This window comes from Passer domesticus, chromosome 6 (genome assembly GCF_036417665.1).
Source record: "Passer domesticus isolate bPasDom1 chromosome 6, bPasDom1.hap1, whole genome shotgun sequence".
NCBI lineage: Eukaryota > Metazoa > Chordata > Aves > Passeriformes > Passeridae > Passer > Passer domesticus.
The window spans coordinates 10507986-10533786 of record NC_087479.1 but is presented as its reverse complement, the minus strand read 5'-3'; the positions used below and the strand labels follow the sequence as shown (position 1 = coordinate 10533786).

At 47.3% G+C, this 25801-nt stretch overlaps 1 protein-coding gene across 2 annotated transcripts; it reads left to right on the top strand.

Annotated features, from left to right (window-relative positions):
• The first annotated feature begins 806 nt into the window (after positions 1–806).
• On the top strand, positions 807–22783 carry LBHD2 (LBH domain containing 2). Of its 2 annotated transcripts, XM_064423273.1 has the most exons (6): positions 807–991; positions 1659–1763; positions 10122–10222; positions 14454–14544; positions 18221–18422; positions 19531–22783. In XM_064423273.1, the coding sequence occupies exons 4-6, from the start codon at positions 14455–14457 to the stop codon at positions 19605–19607; spliced, it is 369 nt and encodes a 122-aa protein (XP_064279343.1). In that variant the 5' UTR covers positions 807–991; positions 1659–1763; positions 10122–10222; position 14454; the 3' UTR covers positions 19608–22783. The 2 variants fall into 2 exon arrangements, with proteins under 2 accessions (XP_064279343.1, XP_064279342.1); XM_064423272.1 differs by lacking the exon at positions 1659–1763.
• Positions 22784–25801: the final 3018 nt, after the last annotated feature.

The following is a 25801-nucleotide window of genomic DNA, read 5'->3' as shown; positions in this document are numbered from 1 at the left end:
TGGGCTGCACGTCTGCAGGCTGAACCCACAGCTCCCATTGCTGGATGTGCAGAGGGAGGGAGGCAGATCTGCGCCCCCCTCTCATCCCTCTGCACCCGAGTTTGAGCCGCTTCCCGGGGGGATGCCCAGCAGTGGGGAGGACCGTGCTCCTTTGTACATCCACATTCCTCCACCACTGCTCCCCAGGCTGCTGCCACCAGTGTGACTTCTGCCACTGCGTCTGTTTTTTGCCTCTATCCGCAGCATCACCAATACTTGCAGAGCTGCAGATGCCTCCTGCCAGCCTGTCTGCAGTGAGCCCCTGGCAAGGGGGAGCCCCTTACCACAGCCCTGGCACAGACTGCCTGCCAGCCCCAGCTCCGCAGCCCCTGGGGACAAGGTGGTGGCATGCTGCGCGCCGCAGAGCGTGTCCCTGCCGCGGGTCGGGGATGCCGATGGGAAACTCACTTCGGTGGGGAGCACCCGTCCCCCGCAAAAAAAAGAACACCTCCAAAAAGAACCCCAAAAAAGTTTGTGCTTTCCGCATTCGACGTTTTCTCATCAAGGACTGCTGCAGGGCGGGCTCGGGACACCCGTGAGCAAAGCAAAGGCAGAAGGGGAACTGCTCCGGGGCAGTGACCCCTCCGGCACCTCCGTCCCGCGCCTGGCGCTCTGTGTGACACCGGCACCGTGCGGGGCTCGGGGCTGGGTGAGGCCGTGCGGTCCCACACGTGCCCGCGGAAAGTGCCCCCTCCCCGCGGGGCGGCCGGGCCGAGCCGGGCCGGGCCGGGCCGTGCCTGCGCGCCGCCCCGCCGGCGCTGCCGGGGGAGTGGTTTCCCCGCGCTGGCGGCGGCGGGGCCGGTCTGCGGGCGGGGAGGTGCCGCGGCGGCGGTGCCAGCGCCCGGCCCGGGAGGATGCGGACGCGCTGACGGAGCTGCCGGCTCCCCTCTGCCGCCGTGCATGGGCGGCGGGCGGCTGCCGCCTGCCTCGCCTCGCCTCGCCTGCCGCGCCGGTGAGCCGGGCCGGGCCGGGGGTCTCCGCAGGGCTCGGGCGTGCGGAGAGGGGGAGAGTTGCCACCTGTGAGCGCCCCGCTCGCAGCCCCGGGACCAGCTCCCCGGGACCCGTGGCGGAGCTGGGCGGAAGGGCGGCGGGTCGGGTGTGTGCCGTCCGTGCGGTGCGTGTCCGTGCGGGTCCGTGCGGTGCGGATCAGCGCCGTGCGGGTCAGAGCCGAGCCGGTCAGTGCCGTGCGTGTCTGTGCGATGCGGGTCAGTGCCGTGAGGATCGGGTCGGTCGAGTCTGTGTGGTGCGGGTCGGGTCTGTGCGGGGCACGGGAGCCTCGGAGCGCGGTGCCGCGGGTCGGAGCGCTGCGGGGCCGTGCGGGAGCGCGGAGCGGGAGCAGCGCTCCGGTCCCACGGGCGGCTGCGGGGTAACGGGGGAAGAGGGAGACGCGCGCCTCTGCCGCCCCTTGTTTCTCCGCATGCTTGTTTGTTCGTGTAAAGGGTGTTACGGAGAATTCACTGAGAAAAAGGGTTCTCGTTTACAAAAACACCACCCAACTCGTTCGGCAGCCGAAAGGGCTGTGTGAAGGAATCCTGATGAATGAGCGCAGCGCTGAGGGAGTTGCTGGCTTGTGGGCTGCGATCGCCTCAGCTATTTGTTTATGCCTTTTTTTTTGCAAGACAACTTTTGAGGCGAGGAAGCGACTAACAAAGCACAAGTTTAAGACGATGATTTTGCTTGCAGCCGAGCTGAAGTGAGCACTGAAATCCTGCGTTTCCCATCAGGTAGCACATACCACACATACTATTACTTTTAGAGAATGAAAGAACCTACTTTGCTCTGTAAATGAGGACTATGTTTCACTCAGAGCAAGGGGTGAGAGTATTTTCCATCTGCCAAATGAACATACCACAGAAATTTTCTTTTCATCTGGGACAGAGCCGTGTTTGTGCATCTCTGAATATGGCTACAGTCGTGGAGGGGAGTTGGGTTAGCCTGGTCGTAGCATTAACTCTTCCAACCACAATGAGCAACACACAGAGAGAAATTTGTTTCCATTAGTCTTTTCCTGACTGAGATCTTTACTATGGTCAGTACAGCAATGGAGCACCTCAGGCTATGGGTTCCCATCTCGCTGAAGGATCCAGGGTTGGTGTTCACACCTGCCCTGCAGCCTGCCTGGCTCACAGCACAATGCCTCCTTATGAGTAGCCTGTGAAGGAAGGTGAAGCGGGGAAATTCTGCCTACGCACAACTAGGCTCAAGCCAGTGTTTTCCTTCTCTTAGTTTTAATGAGCAACAAATTTTTTTGCCCAGAAAAGAATCCAGCTCACAGCTCAGGATTTCGATAATTAGTACACCATTTAAAAAACATGTTTTCAGAGTCAACATTATGATTACAAAGAGAAAACAAGCAAACAGGGAATAACTTGACCCGGTTTTGTCGCTTTCCCATTCTAGCCTGACAATTTGTCAATCAGGTGGAATTCCCTCCAGCGTCTTTGGTACATTGCTTTAGCAGAAGAAATAATGTTCAAATATAGTTACTACTTTCCCTCCCTTCTCACAATGATCTCTTTGTATTAAGCAACAGGCTTTTGCATAGATCAGGTACCAACCCCAGAGTGTCACAGGCTCTCTCTCATTTCTGAAATTATTGAATCCTGAGTTGCTCTCTCTCTCTCTTTTCTGAAATTATGCCCCTGTGTTTGAGCCCATTTAACCATTTCTGTTTAGAAGTTGGTCAGAGAAGCCTTGATCCTATGCCATTCAAGGCAGGAAGAGCTCTGCCAGGACTTCAAGGAGACCAGTGTCTGCCTCAGCAACAGCCCTTCCTTTTGCTTCTTAAACATGCACATTCTTTGGAAAATTCTGTAAAATAATCAATTTCCTGAATTTTTAGTCTTCAAGGGAAGGCTTTATTGCAAACCCCAGGAAAGCTGCCAACTAATAACATCCAGCTAGAATGAAGTAGACTGGTTGATACCAACAGGACCTTAAGATCTCATCTCAGTCTTTGTCCCTCCTTGATTGCAAGTCCTCAGGGTCTGGGACCACCTCTCCTTCATGGTTTGGAGAGACCATGACCAGTCCCTGCAATGCAGATGCCAGTGCTGGAAGAAGCTGTGGTCCAGCAGGATAATCCCCTTCTCTCACCAGTGTGCATTGACTGATCCCACAGTGTTCTACTCTCCAGTGCCCATGTCCCCATAGGACTAGGAGAAAATACTCCAAGTCCAGCTTCTCCGTTGAGACCACCGAGTTTATGTAAGATGTAACCTGAATTTTCAGCTGAGTTCAGTCTCTGACATGCACACATAAACTGCCTCTGTGCAAATACTTAGTAGACCTCTAGATTCAGAAGGTGAATGTTAATTGGTTGGCAGGAAGACTCACAGTCTTGTTGATGCATATCTGCTTTCAGTGTTAATGACTCATTAAAAAAAGGCACGCTGAATTTTTTGGTTTTTAGTGATTTCTTCACTTTAGATACGTGTTGTCCTCACTCTCCATCTTCCCCATTCTTACTGTGGTAGGACACAGTGTTCTCATATCCTCCATCTTGGGCTAGGGCAGCTTCCCATGCTTGGAAATTCAATTGAGGTGACGGAATTTTAATTTGTGGACAAAACCACCTGCATCTCTGGTGTTAGGTTGTGATATCGTGACACCTGTGGTTGTGCTGTTAATTGCCAAGAAGGAATATTAATAGACACTTCATTGTCTTTATTCTCTTAGGAGTCTCTGGTGGGTTTTTGTTTACTTATTTTTTATAAAATCTTACCACTTTTGCTTTGTTTGCCTTACCAAATTTTCTGCTAAATGCTCAATATTACATCAGGTTATAACACCGATAGCGCTGCATTCTAATTTTCCCAAAGTTACAAGGAAATAACTAATTTGTCTTTTAAGTAAATACTTCTCTATCTGACTGCACCTAACCTCTTACCCTACTGTGTTGCCTAGAAATGAGCCCAGTGATAGACTATCCAGAGTATTCTTTCACAGTGCCAAAAAGACATCAAACATTTTGCAACTCATTTCCCATGACATTTCCATCTGAGAATCATGTACTCTGTGTTGATGCTCTAAGATGTTTTTCCCCTACTCCCTTGCTTGAATTCAGAACTATCCAAAAATACCTAGGGAATGGTAGAAAGAAGCACAGGAAGCCAATTTTAATCTGTCACTGATTCCCATGGGTGCTGCAAGGTGAAGGACAATTGTGGTGTGAAATATTAGGGATGAGACAATAATCATCTTCCAGAGCAGATCCCAGAAACAAAACCATTTCTTTCTAAAAGCCTTTAGTAAGGGTTGCTCTGAGTTAAAAGGAACAATATAGTTATTTGTAAGGTGCTGGCTTTGTAAGGCTATGGGAAATAAAAGCCTATGCAAAATCACTCTGCTCAACACAGGCGTTTCTGATCCCAAAAGCAAATTCTCACATGAGAGTATTTGCACAGCAAGTACCAGAAGAGATACCTCTAAAACATTTAACAGCTTGTTGAGGCTTATCTCTTAATTTTGATGGGGTGTTTTCCTAATGAGTTCCTCTCACATCAATTAGCTGCCGAATCTGATGTTAAAAAAATAAATCCAAACTTTCTCTTGGCACACAGTTCCATGAGGGCTCTGTGGAGATTTCCACGACATCGAGGTCTACCAGCATTCAGAGGAGCTGGCTTAGTCATTCTTCCCATCTGCTCTACTTCTTCCTCCCTCCGCTGCTCTACACATGTTTCCTGGCTGGCTGCTCCCCGTCCCTATCTCCAAGCATCCTGTCTGGCCGCCCCCCGCCCCCCTCCTGCCCTACCTATCCCTTGTGGCATCTTCCATGAGGAAGCTCAGGTAGTTTAGTGCTGAGATCAAAGAGATGAAATAAATGAGCTGCTTTAAAGCAGCCAGGGGAAAAGAAAAAGCAAAAGGAAGAATCCATCAAGGAAGCACCCATAGCAAGCAGCATAGCAAAAATAATTTGAAAAAACTTTGAGTTGAATCATCCCCAAATCATGAGTTTGCTTTAAAAATTGTGATAGTTAAACACAGGAACATTCTAGTTCTTTTTACTTGTTGTTTGACCATTTATGAATCTAGTTTTTAGCTTCTTTTTGCCAAGAGGGCCAGCAGGAACTTGGGCAGTACAGCAAACTGGAAGTTGAGGTTTGTATGTAGCCGTGGCGCTCCAGGACCCGGGGATGTCAGAAGAACAGTGGTTCCCCAATGGCTGATTGTGCAACACCAGGAGTCGAGGAGGCTGTGTTAGAGTCATCTGCCAGCACTGGCCCTTTCCAAGCCTGTGTTTTGTAGTGTTGGGAGTCCACAGATGAGTGTCTGAGAAATTCCCGAGGGTGACACTTATCCCAGTAGTTTCTTTGGAGCAGGAACAGTAAAAACTGCAGCTTGCCACGAAGTTAGCGGTGAGAAGCAGCACGGTCTGGAAATAGCAGCCTCCTACCACTTTTCTCTCTCCCAAACTACGTGCTGTGTCTTATGCTGAAATGCCTCAGCTCCTCCACTTTGAGAGCCGTTTCATCTCGCTGCTTCCTGAGAGAGATCGACATCTTCTGTGGAGCACACGCTGCCGAGGAGAGGAAGGCAGCTTTGGCCTGCGGAGAGCAGAACTCAAGTACTGCGTGGGTGGCCGAAGACAAGAGCTTCTGAAATGAGGGAACAGAACAGATCTCTAATCTCCAGACTCTGACACATATCGCACTTTTCTCAGTTGCTTAGGAAAGAGATTTGCATCGAAAAAGAAGTGGGAGGTTTAAATAGGAGTTCACGCATTTATCTTCTGTGGTCCATGCGGTGATTTACATTTTGCTAGTCCCATGGAATCCACAACACTTCATGAAGTGCATTCATTACAAATGTGCAACCAGGGGAAACAAAGACTCTGTCCAAGTAGCTACCTGCAGTATCCAAAAGCTGAGTTGAGGTGCAGTCAGTGAAACAAGGCTATGGGGTGTCACTGATGTAAGTGAGATGACGAAATCCCTGTCCCACCCTTGGTAGAGTACTGGGCATGGTTTTGCATGTGGATGTTCTCAGCTATAGTTCCATCCTGTGTGGTTCTCAGCCATAGTTCCATCCTCCTAGGACTAACAAAAGATCGAGATATGGAGGAATTGGATCTACAGAACCACCTGGCCATGAAAAACTCCAACTGGCATTCCTTGCAGGGACATGCACCTTCTTGTACCATGTGAGCAGCCCCTTCATGGCTTCATCCACCACCACAACTGTAGCTCTGTCATGGAATGCCCACTCCTCCACCTTGGCTGAACTGACAGCCCTCTCTGCTGCAGCAGAGTGACCTGAATAAGGCACCCTTTCTTCTTCTGGGTGGAAAAACCTCCTTTGACTTGTTTGTTTATTGGGACTTGCTCAGCAGGGTTTCCTGTGACCCATGGAAATTTTCCACTGCAAAACGCAAGCAGCAGACCATTGCTTCTCCCACCTCTTGCCATTCTTATGCACTGCCTGTCCCAATTTTCCTTGTAATCAATAGCAGGGGTTTCTTTTTTAGCACACACAAAGGCTTGAGTCCTTGAATGAAGAACAGTTTGCATTTATCCAGGGGCTGTGGTGGGGTGAGGCGGGAGGTGGGGCCGGATGCCCAAGGCTGTGCTCCCGGTTTGTTTGTGGCGGTGTCAGAATCAGTGGGAGCTGCCTGTGTGCTGTGATTGCACCCAGAGCTCCGTCCTGGCAGCACCAGGCTGAGCTGCAGAGCCACCTTGGGGGGTCTATCCAGCACAATTTAAGTGCAGGGCTGGAAAAGCCCTTGGGATTGACCCATTGAAATAAGGGGGGGGAGGGCTCCCATTTCTGCTGTGCCAGAAAAATGATGGATTTGCAAGTGGAGCCATGGTTCAAGGCCAGTTTCTGCCTCATATCTACACTTTGTTAGAAGGTGCACCTTCAATGTGGTATTGTTAGGTTGTTATCATAATATTTCCATGAGTGCTCAGTGGGAAATGATTACTTTGGGAAGGGAAGAGGGTGTCCTGCAGTCCCTGCTAATCAAGCAGCAGCCCTGGCTTCCTGAGGTCAGGTCTCACTTTGCCACCCAGTTGTCTCCGGCTCTGGGGCAGCTCAGGAGAAGGGGTGATGTTCCAGAGTAGGAGGACTCTCTAAATAGAAGTGCCCTGATTTTGGAGGTGCTGCTGCCTGTGGGAGAAAAGTTTGGGGCTCGGAGCCTCTGAGACATGCTCCTGTATCAAGTGGGCTGCTAGGATTGCAGCCTGTGGCCCAGTTCCTGTTTCTGTTTTGCTCAATAAAGCACACTTGCTTTAAAAACATCTACTTTGCAATTCACAGTGGATTTATCCCAAGGAGAGGACTCTGCTGCTGTGCCTGGTGGAGTCTTCTGCCCCCATGGAAAACAGACTCAGGAGAGACAGCCAGGCTGGGCTTCCCATACACTGCAGCTGACCAGAGCTGCTGCTCAATATCCCGCATCTGCTCTGGCACCAGGTGCTCTCCTGTGGGTGGTGAGACCACTCCACTGGGACAGGCTGTGTCCTCAGGTTGTAGAAGCTCCAAAAATGCAGTTTGTTCCAGATGCTTTCCAAAGTGGGAGAGAAGTCCAGGGAGTACCTTTCAGTGCCTAGGATTGTGGCCCATGCCACCAGCACAGGTGGAGATTCATCCCCTTATGTGAGCTGGGGGCGCTGGGTCTGGGCAAAGGAGCCACCACTGAAGCATCCCTTGGTCTCACTAGTGAAAACTTGGGAAATCTCAGGACTTCCTTGCTTGGTGCTGTGACTCCTAAAGAGGCAAGACATGACCAGCTCATTGGAGTAATACCTAAATTAATTGTTCTTTGCTAGGAGGTAGAGCCCGGCTGTGCAAGCCCAGACGAGGTGTGGCCAAGGTAGTACCACTGGTCTTGGAGACTTGGGACTTGACTTGGTTCCTGTTAATGGCAGCACAGCTGTGGTGGTGCTCCTGCAGCCAGAGCACCAGATGTTGGTTATCAAGCTGAGGCAAAGGAGGACAAGTTGTTCTGGCAGCAGAAGATGGGTGGGTTGGAAGAGGATGGGGGGGTTGCATTGAGCAAATGGGCTCCAGGCTGGAAAGCAGCAAAGGTGGGTATCTCTTCTTCTCAAATAAGAGATAACCAGAGAAAGGCTTTACTTTGATAATTTCCAGATGGTTTCCATTTGAATAAAAGCTCTTTGCATGGTCTCAGTAGCTGTGCATTGTTTATAAAAGATTAGGCAGTATCACAGAAGGAAGGGGTTTAGTTTATGTTTCCTCTGTTGTCAACCACAGAAGGTAATCACATCTATTAGGCAGGTAAAGTGAGTATTTTCTCTTCAGAGAGTAAATGCATTTTGGTTGTTCTGTACTGGAACTGGAAATGCTGAACTCTACAACAGTCTTGACTGGGAAAGAAGATTTCTGTTTTTAAGTATGGCTCTGATACTGGGAGAAGGGACATTTTCCATGCTGTGGTCCTGAAGTGATTTTTTTTTAATTACAGGTTCCAAGTAGCTGAGCAGCAGGGGCTGTCATCCCCTGTCCAACACTGCATGCACCACAGGACAGAGTTGCCCAAAACACCAGAGAGGGGATTGGGCTTGGATCAGTTAAATCCAGAAGTCCTTTGCTAGGACTGCAAAGCAATAGATGTGGGTTTAATTAATTCAGTGCTGCATGGGTCCTTGTATACCACTAACTAGTCATCTGAAGATAACTCTGAATAGAAAGTGGCCTGGCTTGGATTCCAATCAGTGACCTTGTGGTGCCTGGTTCCTTATCTCTCACACCCTTTTGCCTCTCATTGGCAATGTAATAACTACTCTGTGTAATAATTGTTCTTATTACATCCAGTCTTTTCTGAAGGAGACATTGAAGGTAGATAAATTTGAGCTGAATTTTCATAGGTTTAATAGCAGCAGCTTTGTAATGGGGAGTGGGATAAAAATCTTCTTCCCAGAGCATTGGATAGCATGGTATCAGATGCTCTCTTGTTTTCATAAGAGACAAACATTGTCATGAATTTTTAAGGGACAAAACATTAGCCTCCCTGATGTTGGTTTGGTCATTGGTTAGAAAGGAGAATTGCCAGACAAGAATTAAACCTTCTGAATTGAATCCTAGGGATAGAGAAGTGATTTCCTGCTTCCCTAATTTTCAGTAAGCATGGCCTGTGGCACGAGAAGAAACTCCAGAATGCAATACACAATTTTCCCTCTGTCACTGTTTTTGAATAAAAGCAGTGTGCAGTTAATCCAGTGTAATAAATCTTGGTAGGAAGACTTCCAGAGCAGGTAGATTTGTTTAATCATTTGGGCTGGAATCCAAACCACTGGAGGATATAAAATATATATACTAGTGCCATTCACTTTACTGAAAACACCATTTTCCCATCCAAGGAAATAGCTGTGGCTGGCATGAATATATATTTGGAAAGCTGTAGAGCTAAACAAATTTCTCAGAAAATCATCTCTGGCCTAGATACTGACTATATTTATGCACTGTAACTCCTGAGGCTCATCAGCTAAGGCTTTCTGACAGAGAAGTCATCAGAAATCAGTGATTCACACTTTGAAATGGTGGGATCCTCACCCCTGCTCAGCAGGCTCCCTGTCTTGATACCAGTCAACATATTACCTTCAAATTGGAGTAGATCTTTCAAAAAATCACTTCTCCTGTGACTTCCAAAAGAACTATGCAGTAATGCAATGTTAGTGGATCCTTCTTTGAGCATATGTTGTCTTCTTTGTGTATTGATCAGTAGAACTGTATCTCACTAACTAATCCTGCCAAATAGGGGAATACATTTTTTATTTTCCAATTTTCCAACTTTCCAACTATCAATACAATTTCTGTATGGGAGGATTTCAGTGTGTCCCAGTTTCAGCAGCGTAACTCACACTAAGGAATAAGGTTTAGCATCACAAAGAGTTGGATTGTAAGGTGTTTCAGTTAGCTTTAGGTGGCTTTGGTACATTAATTGCCTCAGTAATACACAATGTGCTCTATGAAGATCAAATCCCACCTTGCACAGAAATGATACAGACCTTCAGAATGGGACTTTCTGCAGCAAGCTTTCAGCAGAACTCTTTCACACCAGTGCCTGCCAGTGCTGTCCCTCTGGTCACCAGCTCTGACTGCTGTATTCTCTCTTCCAGGCACTTCTAGGATTTGACTGAGCTTGCACGACACTCCATCAGCGGCGCAGACGCCCGCAGCAAGGACAGCTTTTGGAAGTGACACGTTGATGTGATTGAAGGTAACGTGCTCTCTTCTGTCATTGCCCTGTGCTTGCTGCTTGTCCTGCACAGAGCCTCATGCTCTGGCTGGCATCCTCTTTGCTGCCTGTCCTGGCTGGGATGGTGAGAGCAGGATCAGCCCTCAGCACACTGCATGTCTGAGAATCCCCCAGACTGATCCTTGCTTCAGGTAACGGCTCTTCCTAACCATGGCTCAGCTTGTCCCATAAAATGTGTTTGTACCCCTGTCCTTAAGGAAACACTTCCTTGCATCATGTGAACTGCCTATTTTCCATAAGTGCTGCACATTTTTGAATCCTGAAGCTGGTCTGCATTCAGATACTGTTTTTTCCCCCATGAATTTCACAGGTCAGTTTTGCCCTCTGTTCAAAACCCAAAATAAAAGTGTGTGCATTGTTTCTGAGGCCTTTCCCATGCGAGGTGGTTTAGCACTTGTCAGGCTATATATTGCTCTGTATGTTACTGACCTTGTTAGTGCCATCAGAAGCAGCAGAAAGTGATCTGTGCTTTTGCTCAATGCCCCTGGAAAAAGATCAGCATAATGTGGTTCTGGGACTGTAGCACTTTAGCACTGCATTTAAGATAATCTTCTCTAAATGTAGTTTTCGCATAGAAATGAAAGAACAGATTTCACTTCCCCCCCCTTCCTCCACTGGTATATTTGTGCTTAATTAAAACTAGGGGAAGTAATGTATCTCTTAATTCACTGACACAAGAATTTTCAGGTTCAGAGTAGATGACTCATCCACCAGAACAGAATTTATCCTTTGTTTGTAAATGCTATTTATTGCCTTGTTTTGCATCACTATGGCTACTGTATGTCATTGGTGATAGCAGCACCTACCATACATAAAATGAATGCAAGACTGAATTAAAGAGCTGTAGTTCTTACAATTGTTTGTATCAGCCACTTTTCTGTTGTATGTCAGTCAGTACATCTCATGTAAAAGCAGCGCTAAAAGTGGTTTAATATTTTCCATCAACATTGGCTGAAAAGCAAAAAAATTGTCCTGTGCATAAATCTTATCCCAGTTTGAAAAGCCCTAAGCAGCACCACCAAACCCATTGTTCAGATTATATGGCTTTAGAAACAACTCAGTGATGTCCTACAGGTGATTTTGAAGCTTCAGTGAACTGATTTGTAGTGGCATTCTCAATTATTTTACATCTAGTTACATTTCCTGTTAAAGACCTAGTTAAGCTTGTTAGAAACATCACTGCTTTCACAGCCCATATAGATTCTTCTGCTTTCCTTCCCTGTTTCAAAGTGAAGACTGGGAATAATTAATCTATTCCAGTTAAAGCCTAATTATTTTGGCAATTGCACGGCCCCATGTTCTATTCTGAAACACATCAAGTACAATCACTTCTGCTGTCCTATTCAATCAAAACCTTAAGTTGCACAGATTTTCTGAAATGGCCTGGGCTTCAGCAGCTTGGGAGCTGATTCACTGAGGCATCTGCTGTAACACTGGCAGGACTGTCACCATTTTTCTAGCCCAAATCATTTGTCTTTGTCATTTACAAATAATCTGCAGGGTATAATGTGGTCTTAGGGAAGCACGGAGCCCATTATTGCTCAATAATAGAAATTCGTGAGGTCTTTACATCTTTGAGCTCATATGACACATTTGACAGTGCATGTGTGGATGTATATCTCTAATTTCCCATGGAATGAGGACAGAGAAACATTTAAACATTTGCAATGTACTGAATGGCTGCTAAAATAAACCAGGCAGCTATGAGTGACTGCAGGAGTCTGCTGCTGGCTAGCAGGGACCAACCCCCAGGACACACAGCAGTGGGCCGTGGCATTTCGGTGGTTGCCAAGACTAAGACTTCATAAATACTGACCCCACGCAAAGCCTCCAGGATTATTTCCATCTAGACACACATACTTTCTTATTTCCTTTTCCCTGCAATCCAGGACAGCTGGGCTTAGGGTGCTGAACCCCAAAAAGGATGCCAAGAGAAAGATGTTCATCTTGGACATCTCAGAGTGGTGGGCCCAGTGCTCCTCCAGGCTCACAGCTGGCTCTGGCTAACACAGGGTGTGAAAGCCCTGCAGAGGAGCTCTTCCCAAACAGCTGGGCTGGGAGAGCATGGTCCTGCTATTGCCTAGTGTGGGCATTCCCAGAGGGACAGCAGGAGGGGTGAAAAAGTCCCTCGGGGAACAAGGAAGAGACTGGGAACAGAGTGGGGAAAAAAGGCAGGAATGGAAAGAGCCCCAGGGGTGTTCAGAGGGAGGATATATCAGAGGGAGTGCTACTTTCCTTTTGGTCCAAGGGCACATCTCTGTTCTTTTGAGCTGTCTAAGATGGCAGGAGCAGCTGGCAGAGCAGGAGCCACAGTCAGCACTGCTGGGAGGGATCTCCTATTTCCAGGTCGCTGCTCCCTCAGTGCTGTTGTCCATAGGTGCCCAATGGTATGGCCTGCTGGATGCTGCAGGAATAAAAGCATGTGTTCAGAAAACCTATGTATTTTACTGATTGGGTGGTTTGTGCTGTCCCTGGGGAGTGGTGCAGGTCCAAGCAAGGGTTGGGAGCTCAAAACCCTCTTCCTAGCAGGCAGAATCTGTCCCTTTCTTCTGTGCCATGGCTCTGGGAGGATTCAGGCTGTGTAAGCTGCAGGGTGCTCAGACCAGGGGTTTGGTTTAGCCTTTTGCTGGGTTTCAGAGCCTGGTTCTACTTTCCTGTTCTGTGCAAGCACTGGGAAGTGTGTGAATTAATTCAGTGTTGGTTGGGTCCAAGGCTGACCCTTAGGGGCTTTTCCCTGTGTTGATGAATCTCTACAGGCTCGGTTCCTGGTCCACAGCTGAGCTCAAGTGTCCCATGGTTCTGCCATGCTTTTTTTTAAATGTGATGCAGTGGGAGTGGAACTCTCTGCACTATCATGCTGCTCCATGCTACAGCTAATTAAAGTCATTGTGAAGTGTTTTGTAGTAATTGCAGATATTGTAAAATTTACTTCTGTCCAGTAATTGGTAATGTAAGCCTGAAACAAGTTATCCTTAAGATGTTTTATTTGGCATTTCTGAGAAGGTGCAGCCGTTACAAAGAAGGCTTTTGTGTGTGCAGCAGGACCGGAATTAATGGCAGCATTTAGTGGTGCCTAAAGGAGTGTTTGCTGTGGCAGGTGGCAGGGCAGCTGATGGATGATGCCTACGTTCTGCATGCTGCAGGAGGCTCCAGCAGCCACTAACTGCACTACCTGATGAATGCCAGCTAAAGAGAGTGAAAGCCCCGTGCCAGATCTCCCCAGGGCTGATGTATTAACATTTAAAATGAACATGGCCCCTTCAGCTCAGAGTGGCTCTGTTTGCCCCTACACGCTTAAATACGCATTCTGGAGATTTCAGGCATCCTCAGATTTTTCAGTGGAATGCTGTATTCATAAATGGCAAATGTGAGGAAAATCCATCCCAAGGCCGTGGGGATGTGCAGCTCCCTGGCCACAGGCTGGGCCGAGCTCTGCAGCGAGGGCTGTGCCGGCCCTGCTCTGCTCTGGAATTTGCTGCCGTGCCTGACACAACCGGGCCAGCTCTGCCACCAGCGCCAGTGCCCGCGGTGCCAAGGGCAACAGGGTGATGCTCAGTGGGCACATAGGCACCTTAGGTTCCTAAATCCCTGATTTAAATGAGGTTTAGGTGCCAAACAGTCCCTGATGCATTTGGAAGTCCCACTCAACACCTCTCCAAACACTCAGGCGAGTAAAGACTGCAGAAAATCTGGTTCTTAGACACCAATACAGCTGGTGTGTCTGGAAATAACAGCTTAAAAAGAAGTGCTGGCTCATGACTAAATGGAAGAGACATCTGGAAGAGCAAATATTGAAGACATTACGAAGAATCAGAATAAGAATTTAATTCAAGGCTGATATTTCCACCAGTTACTTTTTTTGGTCAACAGATGCAATTTCTGAGCTCATATATCAGTAATAAACTGATTGCTGATAAATTTGGAGGACTCCATTTTCCAGCTGATGCCTCTGGGACTCTGTGGGGGTTCTCTCTGCTGTTCCAGGGGCAGCTGGGGTCGATGCCCTGCTCAGCATCACAACATGCAGCAGTAACAGTTAGCTTGGAGGCCAAGGAAATATTTTTTGGACAGTTCAGGAAGGACAGTGTAACACAATTATTTAAACCAATATGAAAAGCCAATAGTGTTTGTTAAATTAGCTGTGGGGCCAAAGCTCAGGGCTGAGTGTCCCATTCTCTTTTAATATTCACAGCATGACAGAGGTGATGAACACCCGCGAGCCGGTGATGGAGGAATTCGCGCTCAGCCAGACTCCTGAGGAGGAAGGAGGCCCCTCAAGCCAGGTAACTCCAGCAGAACTGAGAAGTGTCCTGAGTTGTTTGTCAAAAGTGATTTAAAGCAGCCAATAGCTGTTCTTAGGGTGGGTGTTGAATTGCAGAGCACTGCTGCCAGAAGAACAAGCCCTGCAATACATGTGTGATCCTACATAAGTTCTATTATTAAAAGTTAAGAGCTGGGCTGAAGTGTTTAGTGGGGTGCCAGGTCTGCAGGGCACGGTGACAGCAATGCCCAGATCCTGCAGGGATGCAGGCACAGAGTCTGTTTGTCACCAAGAGTTCAGATCTGAGCGATGGAGACATCCAGCCAGTACTGTGCCAAGCTTTTATACAGCCACCCTTGAAATGAACTGAGTTTCCTTAGGCGCAGAGGGAGCTCCCTTTTTAGAACAGAGACCATTTGAAATGATTGGCTAATTCACAGAAATGGCTGTGGCATCGCAGCAGCACCACTGGTCAGGGCCATTTGCTGGCAGGTGCAAGAACATTTTCTGTCCCCAGGCAGTTCCACACACCCACTCAAGCACCCACCCATGCTGCTCGTTGCAGCAGGAGGGATCACGATGTCCCAGGCCCCCCTTGTGGCAGCCCCCACATCACACTTTGTGCTCTGTGGTTGTGCTCATGACTGTGTCACTACCAGGGACAAGCCACATAATGTGTCCTGGTGGACCTGCGCTGCCTCTCAGCACAATGTGTAACGTTGGAAGCAGACTCAGAGAGCTACTCTAGGAGCAGCCTCTTGCAGGTGAAAATCTGGCATTTGGAAGCCAGGGAAGTCAGAATGGGAATGTGCAAATTCCTTTTGGATCACTTGTTCATGTGGTGAAAGGCTTTGTGCATTTAAAGAGCACACAGGCTTTTTTAAAGAGCCTCAGGGGCTGCACAGGATGGATGCTGCTCACTCAAGGAACGTTTTCAATATTTTTCCTCTTCTCCACCAAGTTCCAGGTTTTCAGTGTTGTATTAGTGTATGCTGCCCAAACTCTGTCCCAGCCCTGACTTCACCTGTGTATGCAGGGCTGTTCCATGGTGTCTCTGATCATATGCCCCAGAGTTTTCCCCCAGCTCCTTTACCTTCCCACTCTGGGAGAAGGTGTTACCATCCACATTTTAGTGATAGCCACCTGAGGCAAAACAAAAAAAAAAATCAACAGAAATGAGATGTAGCACAAACTCAGTGACTCAGTGGGGAAACTAGGCTCCTTCCAGCAACTTCCAAGCACTCTGTCCAGGAGACTGGTCCTTCTCTTCCTGCAGTCTCCTGCCCACTCATCACACGCTCCAGCTTCTGCAGAAAAACACAGCAAGGCCCAACAGGCAGCTCTGCTTCCTGCCAGTCCTGACTCATTCCTGGAGGGACACAGTAAATACTGGGCTCTGGTGGAAAAAAAATTATGTGGTTGATGTGAGAAAAGACCATATGAGAATGACACAAACAAAAATAGCCACAGCTGAGGCCACACAGGTGCCTTTCCCAAATTTTCTTGCAGCTGTAATAATCATTTCTCAGCCCGTTTTTAGATCTCTCAGTGTCATTTCCTTGGGCTTCAGAAAGCAGATGAAAAAGCAGAATTTTTGTTGTATTGCATTGCCCATCCAAGGGTTGCCAGCAGGCTCGGGGATGGGGTGGCTGTCGTGCAGCCCTCTGCCACCCCAGCACAACAGCTGGAGAGGAGGTCACTGTCACCTGCCTGTGCAGCCATGGGAGAAAATGCAGCAATTTGCCCACAATTTTATGACTGTTTTCTGCCAGCTGAGCTGTGTGGCTGAGGGAGCTGGGCTCCACTGTGAGTCTGCAGAGGAGGGCACTGCTGCTCAGCAGGTCTCTGGACCTGTCCTGCCCGAGGAGACCTTGTCTCATATTTGGTTTCCAGTCAAGACAGCTGCCATGGAAATGTCTTTCCAAATTGTGAACAGCTCAGGAGAAGTCTGTGTCATGGGAGGTTGGGCAGCTCTTTTCTGATAGGCATAAGCAGCATTGCTTGGTCAGGATGAGTTATAAACTGTGGGTGCAGTTCAGGGTGGCGTCAGAAATGTTTGCCTTCAGTGATTCACTTGGTCTAATTGTGCTGAAGGCACTTTCTCACAAAAGATTTTTTTTTCCCTAATTGCTTCTCATAATACTAATGTGCAACATTTCTCACCTTTGTATAGAATTGGAAGAAGTATTGAATCCCTGTGACACTACCATGGGGAGCAGGGGTGTGAGGATGAGAGTTATTGTCCTTCCCCACCTTCAGAAGTCAGATGTGGGCAGCACAGCAATGTTAAAAACATGCTTGCTGCTTCCTAGATGCACAGCCTTTCCCGAGGTCTTGCCTCCCCATGCCAGCTCTGATGCCAAGGGGACAGCTAAACCCTCTGCTCTTAGGGAGTACAGCTGCCGAGACAGAGGAAGGTTGCAGAAGCCATGGAGCAAACACTTCCAGTGGGTTATGACACCCCCAGACCCCTGTCAGTGTCCTGCATTTCTGCCCAGTGCTGAGGCTGGCTCACACAACCATCAGGGCACGGTCAAGCAGAGACCCAGCTTCAGTGGTGAACCTGTTGCAGATGTGTGGGCAGGTTCCCACCAGCCCTCAGCAAACCTGTGGCAGCCTCTGAAGTTTAACTGGGATCATTCTTGCTCTCAAGTCCTGGTTTAGTCCTTTCACATGCATCTTGATTTTATTGTTAGAAATGAAACACAATAAAATGAAATAAAAATAAAACTCAGCTAGCATGGAGAGATTTGTAGCTTGTTAGTGTAGGTATATGGAAATTGGAGGATCCAGGAGAAAATGTTTCAGTGAAGCAACAAAAGAGTTTCTTATGTTAATGTCCTGGAGGAGCTGGAATGATTTTTCCTCCAAAAAAACCCCAAAACAATCCACCAGAAAAAACATTATTCAAAACAACGTACCCTGAGAGATTTAAGTGATCCAGCTATGTTGAAAACAGGAAGGCACTTTTACGTGTTACAATATCCTTCATTAAAAAACCCGAGTTCAGCTTCAAGCTGTAACCACTGTGTAGTGTTTGATCTGCAGCTTCAATGTGACAAATCAAAATAAATAGCTGGCATGGTCCTCTGTGTAAAGATGTTCTCTGGGGCTACCTGTTTTGCATGAATGCATCATAAAATTGTGTTTCACATTGTAGAAAATAGCTCTGCACAGTGGTGGCTTCTTAATAAACAATCACTGCAAGAAAACGTGAATATCATATCAGAGCAAAAGGACAGCAGCCAGAAGGGCTGCAGCAGCCATTTAGCCTTATAGCAATGACCTTGGTGTCCCAAAACCCCACCAGAACTGAAACACAAATGTTTGGCAGCGTAACAAGTTTTCTCTCCCAAGTCTCCATTTTCACTCCTCATGTTGGATCGCATGAATTAAGGTGATCATCTCCTCAACACACCGGCAAGCAAAGTGGGTTCTTTGCTCAGGAAGGGACAGCACGTGCAGGGGGAAGTGTGCTGAGACCTACAGCCTCTCTGCACCTGCTTGGCCAGCAAGGAGCTGGGTTCAGCTGGTTTTGAAATCCTCCCTGTGCAGGGCTGTTCATCTGCACCAGTTGGAAGAGGATTTTTAAACGGATTTGTCAGTGCATGTCAAATGTAGAAAGAACATACTCTGCTTGCTCTGAATATGCACACCTGCACAAAGCTTTGATGTGCCTTCCCCAAATGTCTCCCCAGGCCTTCCCAGACTCACGTGAGAAGTACCCCAAGCTGTCCAAAAGGCTGCCTTCGATTGTGGTGGAGCCCACCGAGTCCGGGGAGGTGGAGAGCGGGGAGCTGCGCTGGCCTCCTGAGGACCTCAAGTCAGCGGAGGACAAAGGTCTTCATGGTGACCAAAGAGTCTGTGTCCAGCAGCAGCAGCAGCAGATGGATCTGGAAGGTCTGAATGAGTAATTTTCATCCTTGTTCCCCATAGGAAAATAGGTGTTTCAGACAGTGCTTGCACTGAAGTTGACAATGAGACAAATGCTTGAAGGTGCCCAGAAAACATCTGTGCTGGAGGAGTCCTGTGGACTGAAAATTTTGTTGCAGCTTTTGAGCTGTGGTGTTTTCATCTGCATCAGTCACCCACTTGGCCAACAGGCAGCCAGTGCACTGCACGTTAGCAGGTCACTCTGGGGAGCAGTAATCCTGGTCAGAAGCATGTATCTATCCCTGTCTCCTAGCCTAGAAGTGAAGTGTTTGACAGCTGCACGTTTTCAAAGCATCCTGGTGTCCCAGGAGTGTGTCAGTGCAGCAGGAAGTCACAAATATGTACCCCTGGCTAGTAGTGTCGCTGTGGGGTAAATACAGGTAAAGGTAAGACCTTGGTAAGTGTAGGTTGCACAGGAAGTGCTCCAGTGAGAAACTGGCCTATTTATTTCCTTTTTTTTCATCTCAGTGCTGTCCTTTTCTCTTATAGAGTGACCTGGTTTCCATTTCAGTGCACCAGCATTTGCCACCCAAACGCCCAGACACAGCAGCCAGGACAGGGTGCAAGATGCACCTTCCCTTCCCTTCAAAGGGGTGATGACAAAAGGTCTTGAAGTGTAAAATCACCTGCTATTCCAGTTGGCATTTTTGGGTGGTGACAACCACAGGGTTTGATCATTCAAAAGTAAATATGAGCCAAATCTATTTCCTGACTTCCAGGTTATATATTGTGGTTTCTCTGTTGGTTTTGTACCTTGATTGAGACTCATTGTGTCTTCAGGCCTGACAGCTTAAGCAGATTTCCAAGACTGGGTAGCCTTCCCATGACAGTGGCTGTCCATAGGGATCACCTCATCTCACTAATATCTTACCTGAGGTCTTGGGTTCCCCATAAAGTCAGGCTGTGATGCACTCAGAATTCCTCACTCCAGGTTTAACTACTGGTTTGCAAGCAGAGAAGATTTCTTCTATCAGGTCTGATGACCCTAACAGATTAACTGCCAGGTAGAGCAGGTAATCAAACAAAGGCTGCACCTATATGGGGAAATAAATGCTGATGAGCTGTTTCTTTGCAGATACTTTAGCACACCCAGCTCAAGATGTGGAAGACAGTACAGATACTCTGGAAAGCAGAACTGAAGAGAATGAGTAGGAACTCCATGGCCTCAGAAGTGAAACTTCATTGTGAATGTTGTTGGAAAGCTAACACACTCTGAAGACATGTCAAAGTAATCTGTATTTAAATCTGCAAGGGTTTTATTTAGTTAGTACCTGGTAAGAAGCATCTGGGCTTTAGAACTGTTCTTCTAACATTTTGATTTTCAGGCTGGGGTTCATATTATTTGTTTAATTTCCCCTTGGGAAACAATGGGATGTGTTAGGAAATACAAGGCTGTCAAGGAAAAGATGCTCCTAATTTTAATTAGTGCATTTCATTGGTTTTATCTTTTTCAAGAAAGGCTGCTTTCAGGCATTAACATCAGGACAAAGGGGTTGCGTTTCTACAGGAGGAACGTCTTAAATCTAAAAACTTGCTTTTTTTTTAGCCATTTAAAACTAGCACTGTGATATTACGGACAATAGATGTAATATAACGTCACCAGTTGATTTTGTAACTTTTGTATAGAGACGCAAGGGCAAGGTTTGCCTCCAGGCTGCCGCCCTGGGGCAGCCCAGAGCAGTTCCCTCCCTTTGGCTAACCTGTGCATCTTTGGACGAACCAGCCTTTCCTTAGCTGCCTTTTCAGCAAGGCTGATGCCTTTTGGAAGCGCTTTCTGCTGTACCTTAACGAGGCGACGAGCTGGTCGCTGGTGTTTGTGGCGTGAGGCTGTGTGTGGTGGGCTTGGTGGGGTGGATCGTGCTGTTCGTGCGCTCTTCAGGCCAGGTGCAGCCCTGGTGTGGTGTGCACTTCTCACCCTTAAAGCTGCTGAGATGGCTCCTGCTTCCCCCAGGGTTGGCTTTGTCCCACCTCGTTGACAGAGATTGTTGTGACATTGCTTCTTTGGCATGTTTGGTGTGTAATGTAGGTGCAGGGCACAGCTGCTCCTCCCTTGCCCTGAGCTGGGTGGTGGTCGTGGGTAGGTGGCAGGAGCTCCACAGCCCATCCCAAACCTGTGCTCCGTTTTGCCTGGCTCCAGGTTTCCCCTGAGCCACCTGCAGTAGGAGAGGCGTGGTGGAAGGACAAATGCCTGCCTCCCTCCTGGCCAAGCTGGCACTGCTGGCAGGAACACGTGTGCCAAGGGGTGCCCTCCTCACCTGCAGCACGGCCCCCTCAGCTTTGGTGGCACCGTCACTCCTGGAGCCCAGAGCCCATGGTGGGACAAGCTGTCTCTGAACACCTCTGCCCTCCAGTGGATTTTCCTTGGGAATTTGGAGGTCATTTTGACAGGAGTGAATCCCTTCCTGCACAGGGACCTCCCAGAGACTCCCTCCACTGTGCCAGGAGAAGCACCAGTCTCAGCCCAGAACACGACCCGTTGGATGGGCTGGGGGGGATGGATACTGCCTGTTCTCAGAGGGGTTTGACTGTCAGTGAGGAGTGTCCTGGAAGCTGCAAAGATGGCTTTTTCCATCTCTGTAGGGCTGGATGGGGTCTGTACTTCCAATTAATGTTGCATCCAGAAGAAGCTGCTCACTGTAGGTGGAGTGAAATAGTAGGATTTCTTCCAGCATTAACTCCTAAGTTGACTTCCAAGTGCTTTCTTTTCTCCAGTAATAATTTTCGCTAACAACAACTTTTAATTGTGTGATGGTTGATAAAATTTACTGGCCAGATGTATTAATAAGTTTTTACCTTCTTAGCAACCAAATTTAATATATTTACTTACAAAGACTTCTGTGCAATGAATGTTTATTACAAAGGAAAGAGACTATTTTACTTCAAAGCAACATTAATTTATGTACAAAACTATAGCTCATTATTTGGGGTGTTTGGGATCTAGGACTCTTTTTATAAGCAGTGTAGTACAGTATAATGTGATACTTAAGTTAAACTTTGCTCTCTCAATCTATATAACAATCTGTTTTGCCTTCTTGATGTAGACTTTCTTGCCTACACTGTTAGGATGACTTTGTTGGGTGAGTGGGATTCTGGTCAGAGCACCAGAGTAACTGAAGGTTTTAAGAGCACTTCCTAAATCTGGCTGCTGTCCCTGTCACCCCCTTCATTGGTGACAGTTTTCTGGTAAAGCCAGCAAAGCTGGAGCTCCGTGTTGGCACAGGAGCAGGGAGGGGAGGGGGTCCCCAGCTCGGGCCCACCATGGCAGGAGGAGAGCTGTGCTGGCGAGGCAGCCAGGCTGATGGGAGGTGCTCTTTAAATGCTGCTTTTGCATCGACTGTCAAGAAGTTTTACAAGGCTCTGGGGAGAAAACAACAGCGGTGACGACATATTTTTAGCTGTGTGATTTCCTTCCAATCTGCATCTGCCCAGCTCTGTGAGGAATGACGTTAGATGTATCACTTAATTTGCTTTTTGCTTTATAAAAGGAAAAACAGTTGTTTGAAACACTTCCCCCAATTTTCTGTGCTCTCTATCTGCTTTCAGACGCTCCCTCCCTTCCTGCTCTGGATGGCCCTTATCCTATTTCCACCTGAAGTCAATGGCACTTCCCTAAATATGTTTCCCAAAGAAACAACTAAATTCTACATACACCCTGAAAAAACGCCACGCAAGCACCACTACTTTTTTTTATCCTGTACTTAAAGCTGCAGCTGGTATAGAAATCCCAGATTTCCTTCTTCCAGCCTAATTACTCCTCTATTTCCTTTCCCCTCTTTTGCACTGCTCCCCTGAAGTACTTTACCTGAAACAAATGGTTGCTTCAAACTAAAACTTTCTCCTAAAGTTGTGTGGCCTCAGTTTAAGAACTGTGCAAAGCCAAACTCCTCCTCCCATTTTTATTTTTCTGACCATGGGCCAGAGGCCCTAAAACAGGAAAGCAAGATAGAGAGAAAATTGTTTTATACAAACAAACCCTATTTATTCAACTTGCAGGTCTATGAATGTCCACTTAATTTGTCTGTGTGCAAGTGTTGTCTCTCTAATAAACTCAATAGTTGTTTTGTATTTTTTTCTGGATTAAAAGCTTTGTAGAAACTAAAAAGAAAAAAAAGACATTCAGTCATATTTTTCTAGTCTAGCTTGTAGAATATTTAATGTAGTGCAGAAAGGAAGTTTTATGGAGTAAGACATTGTTGAACTTTGCTCTATTTCAGTTCTTTCTAATTTTGTAAAATGCCACCTGTACATAATACTCGACTAATGTATGTCCTGTAGATGTATTACACCATTTAGCCTATTAAATGCCTATACTGAACTGATTGGAAGAAGCAGTGTATCCATAGTGTCTTTGTTTAAACATGGAAAGGGTTATAGGTGGTGGTGCATGTCCTACCACTAATGCAGGGAATGAAGCCCACTCTAGGGCTGCCTTTGCTCCATGGTGTGCAAATCCTCACCCAGGCCCTCCAAACCACATGTTCCTGCACAGATAAATTCAGATTTACATCAGTGGCAGCTGCCATAGCCATCTCTTCTTCGACCCCTTCCTTGACCAGGCAGCTCAACACTCCCTGCTTCTGTTTGAGGATTTGCTCTCTGCCCTGCTCACACCACTGGTGCCCTGCCCTGCTGTGCTACCAGCAAGCCTGTTGGCTCATCCTCATTCACCTTTCTGTGCTATGCACATTTTTAATGTTTTCTGGAAAGGCAATTGTGCAGCCCAGCAGGAACTCACATTACTGGAAACTTACACCCTGTGCAAAGAGAGAAGGGTCATGTAGCAGAGAAGATGAGAGGCAGAGATAGTCTGCCAGTGAACAACCAATTTTTTCCCAAAACATCAAATTGCCAGAAAACAAAGGATCAGATAACTGGAGGGTGAAGCTGCCTTTTACTCACCCAGCTCAGCAGCAGCTGCTGCTCTCTGAGATGGGTAAATCCCATGGCAAAGGCATTGCTGCAGGTCAAAGCCAGTTCCCTGCCACTGCAGGGCAGTGCCTGCTGGGCAGTGGTTGCATGGCCAGGGGAATTTGCTGTATCCCAGGCTGGGGCAGAGCCAGCTTTGGCACTGCTTGCACACTGGTGCTCAGTGTCACTCAGCACTGGAGTTTCCATGCATGGTGCATGGAAAATCTGATGGATGGGATGGCAGAGGACTGACCCTGCTGTCTGCTCACCTCCCCTGGAGCTGTCCCTTCCATCTGGGCTTCTGCTGCGTGCTGTTCAGCCACACAAGGATGCACCAGGTGCTTCCTGAGGCTCCAAGGGATGCAATTTCAACTGCTGCTGATTTCATGTTGCTGTGAGATCTCTGCAGAGTCCTGGCTGTTTTCTTTCCTTGAGCCTGAAGGCAGGGAGAGTGTATCAGTAATGAATGAAATAGGATGAATGTGGGAACACTGTTGTCTTTCTTCTAACATTTGTATTTTAAACCTGTATCCACTGGGTCTGCAGGTTATCCCATTGACTTGGGATATTTAAATTTATTTTTAATCAGACATCTGCTTAGTATTTTTCTTTTAGATGTGTTCTGCTTGACACTCCTGTCTAAAGAAGCAAATTTTCAGTGGAATTAGCTTTTTTTAAAAAACAACTAGTAAGAGACAAACCTGACTTTTAAAATCATGTTAAATTGGAAAATGTAACGTTTAAATTAAATCAAGCCTAATTTGTGTTTTGACCATATTTTCTTTTTTTTTTTCTTTTTAGATTTTTAAAAAAATCTATTTTTTGAAATAGATTCAATATTTTTTTGAATCCTTTTGAGAGAAAGGTGATGCCTGGCAGCTTCAGAGGGCCATGACTCCCATAGCAAACAGCACATCCCTCACTTCCATGTTAGAAAAGCTTGTGTCATATGCACTACTTCCACCACAAATTAGAGCAAGACACCTTTCTTCCCTCTGTCTTTTAAAACACATGGCTTTCATTCCAGAGACACTAACTTTCTATAGTTTAAATTCACTCAGTTCTAGAAAATTAGGATTTTAACAATTTCTTTGTTTTCCCTCTTAAAAAAAGAAATTGAAGCATTAAAAAGTTTCAGTTTTCCTCTAAGAACACTGGTAAAATATTTTCCTTATTTTTCTCCAACCTTTCTGTGATTAAAAGCCCATAAAGTTCACATCTAACCTTAGCAGACCACCCTCCCAGAGACCCTCCCTGAGTCTGGTGGGCAGGAGTGGAGGAGCAGGGGTCTGCAGGGAGGTAGGGACACAGACCAGGGGCTCACACTCAGCCTTCAGACCCCAGATCTTACACCAGAAAGGCCAAGGATCATTTCATCCTGACTAAGGATTTGTGCCCACACACCAAAGAAAATCTGTTTAAAATGCCCACGACTGCAGTGAGTCCAGCCATTAAATGGATGTTTGCAATCAAGCCAGCATTCAGCTTCAGCGTGGCTCCTGGAGTGTGACAAATTGTCTTTATGAATTAGTCATTTAATTTGTGAAACATAGGTTGGATATTGTCACATACCCACGTGTCCTGCACAGCCCTGACAGCTGTACCCCCACGCATTACTATTCAGTAGGAGATGAAGCCATGAGAACCCCTGGGACTGGGATGCTGTTGGGACATACAGCCAGAGTCAGGATCAGGAGAAAGCTCCAGATTTCTGACACTGGCAACCTAAAAATAACCTATTGTTGCTGTCAGTTATTCACTGATGATAACTTGAACAAGAAGAAACAGCACAAGTACCTTTCTCATCAGCTCAGCCCTCCCTTGGCTTGTGTGTCCACATTCAGGCTGGTGAAACCCGGCAAGTACAGAGCTGCAACCAAAAACACAGAGATGGAACAACATAAACTGAACATGGCATGAAAGCCAGCAACTCAGCTGCTGTTCCACTGGTACTGGTCTGTAATGCCTAGCTCAGAAGTGTGGTGGGAGGCAATGGCTTTCCCCCAGAATTTACAGCTGAGGCAGGACAAAACGAGCTGGACACAATAAAGGTCTCCATGCAGCTCTGGGGTGCGTGGCTCTGGGAGCAGCATGGTTGTTTCTTTGATTCTCAGGCTGTGACCAGACACCAGCACTCCCAGCAGGACACATGTGGCTGGGGCTTCTCCCTCCTCAAGAGCCCGAGGGCTGGGATCTGTTTCTCTGAATCTCAGGTGCTTCTGTCCACCCTGGTTTTGGTTAATGTGGCTCAGGGGTGTGGTGTGGAGCTGCTGGAATGGCATCCCTTGGCAGGGTGGGAGCTAATTCCACTCCTGTGAAAGGTCTGCAGAGGGGGAAGAGCAAGACTTGGTGCTTTTTCCATCATGAAACCCTCGAGGTACCACAGGGATGAACAGTCACTCCCACAGTGCTGAAACCAATTCTGCTCCAGTAGGAAC